Genomic DNA, 10,698 nt, shown 5'->3' with positions numbered 1-10,698 from the left:
CCGGGCTGGTGGAGCCCCCGCTGCTGTGGCTGCGCCGGTGCGCCCGCAGCCCGCGCAGGCTGAACAAGCCCCGGCCCCGCAGGCTGAGGCGCCGGCGGCCGGCGGGCGACAGGCCAGCCCGGGACCCCGGCTTGAGCACGGGCGGCCCCAGGGCGCGCCGGGGACTGTCGCTCAGGGTCATGCTGTCCTCCAGGGTGGTCTGTAGGCTGCCCACAGAGCTGCTGGGGCTGGCGTCCAGCGACGTGTCACTCCTAGTGGCCTGCAGGGAGGTAGGAGAGGATGGCGGCCGTCGGGTCCGCCCGGCCCCTACCAGGGATGCCAGCCCTCCCAGCACGTGCACGCAGCCCTCCCAGCACGTGCACGCAGCCCTCCAATCCCTCAGGAGCTCCCTTCAGAACACAGCCGGGACCCCACAGCTTCCCTCCACCGTGTCTGAGCCACTGAGGGGCTCTCGTGCAGTTCCCACAGTGGCCTCCGACTGGGCTCCCTGCCCCACCTCGCCCTGGTCCTCAGGGACAGCCAGCATCACCTTTCTCAAGCCCAAGTCTGACCCTGGCCCTGCCCTTCATACAAGCTCCTGGGCTCCCTGAGTAAAAGCCCAGCCACCTGCACCTCTTGGCCTCACTTCCCATCACCCTGGCCCGCGCGGCTCCTCCGGCCCCTTCCCACAGCCTCTACCCAGGCTGTGCCCACTCCCTCGGGAAGGCCTCCAGCCCTCCACCAGAACTGCCAGCACCTCCCAGCCCCTCCCTGTGCCACCTCCTCCTTAGCAGGAACTGCTATCAAGAAGACTATACCTTTTAGGCATTTATTTTGGTTTATCATCTCTCTCCCACACCCCACAACACACTCTAAACACTAAACTTTAAGCCCAAGAGCGGGGAGTTTGTGTCCTGTTGTCTGGTGTAGCGCACGGCCTGGCACACACCTGACCTGGGGCTCAACAGACGGTCCCTGAATGAATGAATGATTCCAGGAGCACCGTGCAGCCCCGTCGCCCACCCACAGAAAGGCACTGCAGGTCTGCAGGGCCTTTCCATTCTGGGCTCTGGGCACTCCGTGTGTCCAGGTAGCGTGGGGGCTGTGGCCCCAGCTGATCCAGTACCGGGGACTCTGCAGCCAAAACTTCCCATCCCCCAGACCTGCTCCTCCTTCTCCATTCCCACTAATCAAGCCCCTCCCCACATCCAACCCCCAGCACCCCTGTCACCCTGCAAAGCCTCCCCAATACCTCCTCCTCCCTGTCCCCTCAAGCTAGCACCCACAGACCTTCTTTCAGGACTGCCCCCCACCATTTGGGTCCTTCCCACACTCTTTTACTCCCAGGTGCCCCAGGGCCTGGCCCTGCCCATTTTATCAGCTTCTAGTGCCACCTCCCCCTCTGCATCACCCCCCAAACTTTCCCAAGCCCCCCCCACACTGTCAAGCCCCTGCACCTTTGGTCAGGCCCATCCCCTCCCCCTCCTTGGACTTCAGAGGTGGCTCAGATGCCCCCCAGCAGGACAGCTCTCTGGAGCCCTGGAGGTGCCCATACCTGCCGGAGGAGAGTGCAGTTGACACTTGGGGACCGCAAGGATGCCCAGGAGCCCTGCAGGGCGATCTTGGGGAGGATCCCGGTGCTGGCGCCCTTCTCCTGCCCTTTCTGGCTGGCGGACACAGCAGGGTGGAAGAACTCTGCTGGCATGGGCAAGAGTGGGCTGGAGGGGCTCGGGGGTGCTGCTGGGGAGGGAGGAGATGAAGCTGGGGGAGAGAGCCCCTGGGCAAGGGCACTGAGCACACGGCTGGAGGGTAGGGGGCTGCCTAACTGGCCATGAGACCATGGGCAAGTCCCCCTCTCTGGGTCTCAGTTTCCTCGTTGTGAGAGCAAGAGAGAAATACTGAACCAGCCTGTGCGACTCCTGGGAGGACAGGCACTGGGCAAAGGCACAGTTTTTGGAGCCAAGCAGACCTGGCTCAAGTCCCAACTCCTTGTTATCTTCCTGGGTAGAAGGGGACAAGATGCCTACCGTGAGGGTTGGAGAAAGGGTGGTAAGTGTAAGAAGAGGTACCAGGTACACAGCAGGTGCTCACTAGGCTTAGTTACCCTCAGGTCCTGACACTCCATGTCACCTGGCCAGGCCTGGGGGCCCCTGCAGGACAGACGGCAGGGGTGGGGCTTCCCAGCCTTGGGTCAAGCACTGAATGCTGCCAGGTCAGCCTGGGCTGCTCTGCTGCGGTGGATGGGGTAGGACAGGGGGAGAGGGGGATGGGGAGGGGCTAAGGAGGGCCTGAGTGTGCTGGGGGGAAGGGCTAGCAGCAGCCTCTGCCCATGGTCCCCTCAGCGCCTTGCAGGATGAGGATGGGCTAAAGGGATCTGAGAATACGTAAATACGTACCCCAGATGGCTGGACAGCCTGAATGCTCCCGGTGGGACTCCTGTGCTACACTGTCTTTTTATTGAAGGAAAACAAAAATAAATGGTTAACTAAAGGGGATGAGATTTCATTCCATCAGAATGGCTCTTGGGTCAGGTCCTGCGCCCTGACTTTTGGTTCAGGAAGTCACCTCAGCCATCATGTCCAGCCAAGAGGAAAAGTCTCCTCAATGCAGAGTCCCAGAAGAGTACTTGGGGTGGGCTCAGGGCCTTGGGGGTCCCTCTTGAGCTGGGCTCCTCATCTCTCTGCCCTCCACCCCAGCCAGTGCTATAAAACCAGATTCCTGTCACCCTCCAAGAGAACTGCAGGCAAAGGTGAGCCCAAGTGATGGACGGGCCCACTCAGTCCCCTGCCCTCATGCCCATAGCCCAGCCATGGGTTCAAAGCACACACAGGACACTGCGGGTGAGGCTGAGGATAAATGTCAGGACATTTTACAAATAAGCTGTTAAAGGCATGAGGCTTTCTGTGGCTCAACATCACCTGTGTGAAGATCTGTGGAATAAACTCCCCTCAAATTCAGCTGTAGAGAAACATCTCAATAATCCGGCAGCTTTCCTTCTGTTCGATAATGTGAGCTGTGTGTGCCAATCTGCTTCCCTTTTCACCACAGCTCCTAGGAAGCTCAGCATGAAGCTTCACTTAGCCCAGGTTTCTGTTACAATTATTATCTCATCTCTATTATTTGGCTCTGGATCTTTTATCATTGTTATATCAAGCCTGAGAATCTATTTCTTATTGTCAGAAATCCATCTGGTTCTCTCTGGCCTGAACACAATAGTCTGGGCAAAAATACTAAGGGAAAAAACTCAACCACCTCCCTGTGAAGCAGATGTCCGGGATCAGGGCCATGGGGAGCTGGCGGGGCTCCCACCCCTCACCTTGGCTGCTCTCATGTTTCAGCCACGACTGGACGGGGTTGAATGGGATGGCCTCCATCTCGCACAGGAAGTTCTCTGGACCCGATGAGACAGCGTTGGATAAGGGGAAGAAGCATTCCCCCAGGCCCCTCACATGCATGGGCTCCAGCAGGTCTGACTCATCCTGCAGGGAAAGGGACGTAGAGGGGGCAAGATGGTGGAGGGGGACAGAGGCTGAGCCCACCACAGCTGCCTCCACACCCCTGATCCACAGCCCTGCCTGGGCTGCCCTCACCACCTAGGATGCCCTTCCTCTCACCTCCTCCACCTGGCCAGCAACCACCATCTTCCCATACCCAGGTGAAAGAGCCCCACCTCCAGGAAGCCCTCTTGGATCAGTCAGCGGTTTCCTCCATTCACTCCCCCCTTGACTCTGAGATCCTTGAGGACAGTGGAGGGTCTTCCTTATCTCTGTAACCAAGTGCCTGGTACAGACCCCGCCCAGCACTGAAGCCAAGTCACAGTCGGCAAAGGCATCAGAAGACAAGTGGAGAAGCCACAGGTGCCTCCTGTGAGCATGACCTTGGGCGGGTCCCTTCCCACTGCCAGGCCTCAGTTTCTACATCGAGTATTGAGGAGAGTAACCTCCCCTTCCTGGCTGCCACATTAGTATCTTGCACGTGGAGCACCTGGCCCTGGAATTCCTCAGCCCTGCAGCCCAAGGTGACTCTTGCCAGGCGAGCTCCTCAAGAGCCAAGGCAAACGGACTTGTACCACCCTGACCCTCTATGACTTGCTCTCTGAGTCCAGCACAGAACATGGCCTTGATGAACCAGACTGAGCCCTGCCTAAGCCCAAAGTGCCCCAGAAACTGTGCACCTGGGTTTCCTGTGTAGGACAGCAGTATAGGGGTGACAGGGAGCTGCAGGAGCTAACTCAGGTAGGGGATAAAGGGGCCAGGGAGGGGATGGGAATACATGCTCATCCCCCACTCCAGCCTTCCCTGTGCTGATGCAGGACAGCCCTGGGGGCAGAGGTGCCAAGCCCAGGCTGCCGGGGATCTAGGGACAGAGGCTCTCTCTGAGCAGGACCACTTCAGGCCAGATTCTCCCTCTGCTCCTCATCCATAGCTGCCCCTTGTATCCCCCACCCACCGCCCCCCCAGCTGGGGCAGGAACCCCTGGCCTTGAGTTCCTAAGCCCAGGGACATCCCTCCGCCCAAGTCTGCAGGATCAACACAGGGGCCTCTCCTGTCCTCTAGGCCTCCTCAGACTGACCACTGGGGGGCAGAGGTTGGGGACCATCCCCAGGGGTGGCTTCCCTGCTCTGTCATCCTGGCTGTGTGATGTAGGCAACTCACCTCACTTCTCAGAGCCCCCATTTCCTGGAATGTGAAATAGGTCCCACTCATCCCTAATGCACAGAGCTGCAGGGCAGACAGACTGAGCTTGTGCAGATACAGCATCTGGCACACAGTAGGTACTTGTGCCTTTTGTGACTCCCCCATTCTCTTCGGCCTCACAGCCCCCCATGAGGTTAGCCTGCCTGGGGTGACCCCCACTGAATAGATAAAATATACCCAAAGCAACAAGCAGCAGCTGAGGCCACTGGATGCTGTGCCTGGAGCCCTGGCTGGGCTCTTTGCTGTGTAATTTCAGGTAAATCTCTCCACCTCTCTGAGTTCTGCTGCCCTTATCTGACCAACAGGAGATGAGGGACTAGCACACTGTAGGTGCTGCTTAAATGATAGCCTGGGAAGAAGCAGGGGCCTGGCTGGGTAGGTGGAGGCCAGGCCACGAGGACACACCACCTGTCCAGGAGCACACTGGGGCTGCTCACCTTGCTATCTCTGGGGCCAGGTGGGCAGGCTATGGGGTCCTCGAGACTCAGGTCGTCACCCAGCAGGATGGATGAGGACCTGTCTGAGTTCAGGGAGAAGGCCTCTGTCTCAGCCAGCTGCACCTGCAGGGAGAGGTGGTGACCTTGGTCACCCCTGGGGCCGGGATGGGGCAGGCATGGGCCCTGGAGCACTCAGCCCAGGCCTAATCTTCCAAAAGATGCAGGGCAGTGGTCAGCGAGGTCCAGAGACCTGCTGGGCATAGACGATGTGCCCACCCTGTGTGGGGACCCAGCCTGGGTGACACATGGTGATGACATAGTGCCCATCTCTGACGGAAGCCAGGCCTGGGAGGCCCACTTGCTATCTGCGCCAGAGGGCAGAACACAGCGCTGTTGTGGAGTATGAACTCCACAGCTGTCTGCTTGCCCCTAGACCAAGTGCCCGTCGAGGCATGGCTGGGTATGACTCCTCTATGGCCCTGCGTGGACACCTACACAGGTGTCATAGGGAAGGGAAACTGCGGGGTGAGGGGGTGGGGCTGCTCAGACCTTCGGCTCCTGCTGAGGGCTCCTCAGGATCTGACCTGACAGCCACCTGAGGCTGGGACCCTCTGTGGAGGCTGGAACACCCTTGGGGCAAACTCAGGAACCCACACTGCTGGGGAGAGGGGAGAGGGCCACCTGGCCTGCACTGAGACAGACACATGGGCACAGCCTGGGAAGCTCCCCCTGAGCCGTTTCTGAGCTCCTACTGTGTCAGGCCCAGTGCCGGGGCTCACACTCTCTGCGGCCACACCACAGGCCTGTATCTTGCAGACATGAGCAGGCTCAGGCTCAGGGAGATGGTCTGCCCATGGCCACAGGGGACAGCAGGTCACCAAGTTGGTGCAGCCCAGTCACTGTGGCCCGGAGTCAGGGCCCTTCTCTTGGGCCAGCCCTCCACCAGTCTTCCTGCCACCCCCACCACAAAGGGCGAGGCCCCTCCCAGGATATCATTACCTCTTGCTTGTCGTGGTGACACTTGTCACAGCTAGCAGGCGAGGAGTAGTGGTGGAAGATGGAGCCAGACAGGTTGTCAATGATGGTCAGCTCCCCCTCCAAGGAGTCCTTGATGATTAAAGAGACGCTGTCCAGCCACAGGTTCTCCTAGGCGGACGGGGACGGGGTGGGGACAGGTGGGATTATCGTCCGGGTCCCGGGACTGTGGGCGGGCGGGGCACAGCTGCTCTCCCAGTTCTCTGTGCTCATGGCCTGGGACCAACCCCTCGTCACAGAGTCACCCCTTCTGTGGAGCTGAGCAGTGCGGTCTCTGTCCGAGGCCTCCCTGGCCCAGCCGCCCCTGCAGCCCTATGGCACCCACCCTCTGGCGACCCTTGCGTCCTTGCGGCCCCTGCCCACCTGGGCTGGAGAGTAGCAGCGCCGGCACAAGCGGCCATCATCGCCCCCGCCGCCCGCCCCTCCTGGTGATCGGCCAGGGGCCCCTGGGGAGCTGGTGGGCAGCCGCGGGCCGGGGCCCAGGCCGTGGGCCATCTCAAGCTCGATCTCGGCATCCATCTCGGCATCCTCCTGCGCCTCCTTGTTGCTGTCATCCAGGTGTTTCATGAGCACTGCCACCACCACGTTGATGAGCACAAACTGGGCCGTGAGCACGAAGCTGACGAAGTACAGCGGGGACACGAACTGCAGGCTGCTCAGGCAGCTGCGCTCGTCATGCGTGCAGTCCCGCAGCGTGTCCTGTGCCGCGGGGAAGGGGGCCGTGAGGACCCAGGCCACCCGCCATGGGCCTCCCCGCCACCTCACATCCATGTTACAGAGGAGGCGACAGAGCTGCCGGGCAGGTGAGTCGGGCCCAGAGCTGCACACACGGAGGCAGCAGAGCCAAGATTCAAACCCCACGACGGTCCCAGATGGCCCCGGGCCCCTCTCTGGCCTGTGACGCCATCTGCCTGCCTCAGGGTCAGCCAGGCCCCAGTGGCCCAGGCGCCTCTCCTCCAACCCTCTGGCCCGCTTCACCCCCAGTGCAGCAGCCGGGCCTGGGCAGGAGCATCGAGGCGTCCTTCAGAGGGTGGCCCTCGGTCCCTGCACGGGGCTGGACAGGAGCGCGGTGCCTTCACGGCCGAGCTCTCTGGGCCACAGCCCTGCCTGTCCTTGCTGTCTGGTTCTTGTGCCAGCTCAACCCCCAACCCGACAGGGCTGAGCGGCCTGCCTCTCCACCTCCCTGCTCCTGCGCCACGGCCCTGTTGTTGGAGCCATTCTTGGGGGACAGTGGGACAGGCTGTACTGCTGCATATCCACCCCAAGGACCTGGAGGCAGAGGCCTCATTTCTGTCATCGTGAGCCCTCCCTGGCCCGCACAGGATGGGCTGTGGGCTGGAGCCAGGAAGCCTCTGCTGGGTGACTGTCAGAGCAGCCAACGCCTGAGGGCCTGGCCTGGGTGGAGCTATTTCCCCTAGAATATGGCCACTGGCCCCGGGGCAGCACTGGGGGATCAAGCATTTCTGGCCTCAGTTCTGCCTCACTGTGCTGGGGTCCCAGGCAGGTCCCTCTGCCACTCTGTGCCCCACACCCCCTGCCATGTGCACCGCGGCTCTGGGCAGGCAGAGGGCACCAGGAGCCCCCCTGACATCTCCCTCCCTGGCCCACCCACCAGCACCTTCATGATCCCGTTCCAGTTGTCGCCAGTGGAGACCTGGAAGAGCGTGAGGAAGGCCATGCCGAAGTTCTCAAAGGTGGCGTGCCGGCTCATGCCCTCGCACGGGTTCTCATCGTTGCAGACTGAGAGGGGAGAGGAGGTCAGCCCGGCGCCACTGGCACCCCAGCCTCATCTCAGAACCCCACCACAACCCTCAGAGGTGCATGCGAGCTGCACCCCACCTGCAGGTGGAGAAACTGAGGCTCAGGGAGGTGTCACACAAGCTGGCACCCAAGAATTGGTTCCTGAGAGAGGATGAGGAAGGCAAGGGCCCACCCCTCAGGGAACCCCCCAACCCCGTGCAGGGCTGAGCTCGGTGTGGGCTCTGCTGGCCTCTGCCCCACCCCGGGGCTCACTGCTTGCAGGGGAGGCACTGGCTCAGGACGCACACTTGCACAGGGGCAGGGCAGGGCAGGTTCCCAGGAGACCAGACAGCTGGGGGGCTCCAAGTTGGGGGTCTACCACATGGGCCTGGTGTGTACATGTGGACCAGGCTACCATCTCTCACAAGCTCCTACCCACTCCAAAAAGGGGGTGTGGGTGGCTGAGGGCTGCCACTCACCGTCCTGCTGTGGGGGCATCCTCCCAATACAGAGACCCTGAGGCCAAGGCCCTCCAGCCCTGCTCCACCCTGACCCAGGCCAGCTAGTCAGTCACTCACCCAGCTTCCCGAAGAGCTCCACTCCCAGGGCAGCGTAGATGAAGAAGAGCAGCATGAAGAGGAGGCCCAGGTTGCCCACCTGTGGGGACAGCAGGTGGGGCTGGGCTGGGGGGGGCGGAGTAGGGACCCCCATGCCTGAGAAGGGTAGAGTGGGGACCCCCAGGCCTGGCGAGGGCGGAGGTGGGGACCCCCAGGCCTAAGAAGGGTGGAGGTGGGGGATCCAGGCCTGAGAAGGGTGGGGGTGGAGGGTCCAGGCCTGAGAAGGGTGGGGGTGGGGGGGTCCAGGCCTGAGAAGGGTGGAGATGGGGGGGTCCAGGCCTTGGTAGGGGAGAGGTGGGGGTCCTCCAGACCTGGTGAGGGTGCAGATGGTGGTCTAGGCCTGGGGAAGGTGGAGTTTGGGGGTCCAGGCAAGACAAGGGTGGAGGTGGGGAGGTCCTGCCCTGGGGAGGATGGAGGTTGGGGGTCCAGGCCTAGAGAGGGCAAAGGTGGGGGCCCAGGCTCCGCACAGAGGGACAGCCCGGGGGTCATGACAGCTGTAACATCTCACCGGGCTATGTCCATGTCTGCCACCCCTACAGGGCCTCCCGGAGGGCAGGCCGAGTCCAGCACAGGGCACAGAATCATAATAATAATATGCTCGGGAAGCCTTGACCGCGAGCTGCCCTGTTTCAAGTGCTTCACATTCATCAGCTCACTTACTCCCACGATAACCTATCTTTTATCCCCATTCCTCGGATGAAGACAGACAGACAGAGGTGGAGTCACTTGCTCAGAGTCACACAGCCAGTCAGTGGTAGGACAGGGATTTAAACCCAGCAGGCTGGCCCCAGAGAGGGTCCGTGCACATGATCTCTATTCTATACACTCTGCACAGTTAGTAAGGTTCCTTGGATGAATGAGGAGAGGGAGGGAAGGACGAAGGAAGGAAGTCTCAGCACTAATGCCACCTCTTCCATGAAGCCTGCCTGGACTCCTCCAGGCAAACTGGAATGCAATCTGACAGTGCAAGTGTAACCAGTGTGCTACTGTCACTGTCCTCTGCTGGTCTGGGAAGTCCTCAAGAGCAGAGACAGCTGGATGAAGTTGCATTTGCCTGTTCAGGCCAGCACAGCATCTGGCCACAGAGAGGCGTGAACACAGGAATCATGCAGGCCTGTGGGCCCCAGAGGCCTCCTGCAAATCCAGCCACCCCCATCCCACAGCCCCTGAGGGAAACAACACCCCAGATTCCAAACCTAGTTCAGATCTATCCTTTAACTCATGCTATGGGGAACATAAGGCTCAAGCACATTCTTGCCCTAGAAATGAAATATCTCCTAGAACCCTCAAAAGGCCTGCATGAATGGAAGTGTAAGACATTCACATTAATTGCAGAAAAGTAAACCCCGTTAATCACAGACCCTTGGCATCTCTGCTCCAGAGGAGGGTTTCCCTCCAAGCTGTTCTGCACTGATAGCGTCTGACTAATTAAATGACGTTCCATTCATTAATGAAACAAGCATTTATTGAGCGCCTATGAGGCAAAGTGTGAGGGCTTGACAGCCGAAGGATGCGGCGTGGCCGAGGTCTGAGGCCCCCAGGCTGGAGCTGGCAGCTTCTTACCCAGGGTCGCCTTTGCCTTTCCTATCCCACCCTCTGCCCTCAGCATCTCAGAGCCTGGATTGCTGCAGCAGCTCCTTACCCACTTCTCTGCCTCCAGCCTCTCCCTCCAACCTCTCCCTCCAACCCATTCTCTTCCCAGTCACCAGAGCAACCTTCTATAAGGCAGCTCTGTTGAGGATTCCCCTGTCCAGAACCCTCCTGTGGCATGCATTGCCTACAGTGTAAAGCCTAAGTTTGCTGTCCTGGCACTGAAGGCCTGCCGTGACCTGGCCCCGAGGACCTCCTCCCAACCTGATCTTCCAACCTGGATTCCAGCCACATGGAAAACAGACCCGGGCCGAGCCCATGGCGCACTCGGGAGAGTGCAGCGCTGAGAGCGCAGCAGCGCTCCCTCCGCGGGTTCGGATCCTATATAGGATGGCCGGTGCGCTCACTGGCTGAGCGCAGTGCGGCCAGTCTCAAAAAAAAAAAAAAAAAAAATGTGTTCGTGCTTTGGGCCAGCCCAGTGGCACACTCGGTAGAGTGTGGTGCTTGGGAGCGCGGCGGCGCTTCCGCCGAGGGTTCGGATCCCATATAGAGACCGGTCTGCTCACTGGTTGAGCGCGGTGCGGGCGCGACACCGAGGGTTGT

General features: G+C 60.6%; 1 protein-coding gene across 1 annotated transcript in view; it reads right to left on the bottom strand.

The window, feature by feature from the left end:
- Positions 1–10,698, bottom strand: part of CACNA1I (calcium channel, voltage-dependent, T type, alpha 1I subunit) — a 108,893-nt gene that overhangs the window by 9,165 nt on the left and 89,030 nt on the right. Inside the window, exons 29-36 of the mRNA XM_008586693.1 lie at positions 8,467–8,545; positions 7,767–7,888; positions 6,512–6,847; positions 6,113–6,259; positions 5,114–5,236; positions 3,296–3,458; positions 1,535–1,716; positions 7–259 (exon numbers count right to left, since the gene is read on the bottom strand). Coding sequence (XP_008584915.1) covers positions 7–259; positions 1,535–1,716; positions 3,296–3,458; positions 5,114–5,236; positions 6,113–6,259; positions 6,512–6,847; positions 7,767–7,888; positions 8,467–8,545 — 1,405 coding nt within the window. The remainder of the gene's footprint in view (positions 1–6; positions 260–1,534; positions 1,717–3,295; positions 3,459–5,113; positions 5,237–6,112; positions 6,260–6,511; positions 6,848–7,766; positions 7,889–8,466; positions 8,546–10,698) is intronic.

Source organism: Galeopterus variegatus, unplaced genomic scaffold (genome assembly GCF_000696425.1).
Source record: "Galeopterus variegatus unplaced genomic scaffold, G_variegatus-3.0.2 Scaffold4082, whole genome shotgun sequence".
In the NCBI taxonomy this organism is placed as follows: Eukaryota; Metazoa; Chordata; class Mammalia; order Dermoptera; family Cynocephalidae; genus Galeopterus; species Galeopterus variegatus.
The sequence above is the reverse complement of the archived record's forward strand: the minus strand, read 5'-3'. Positions and strand labels throughout refer to the sequence as shown.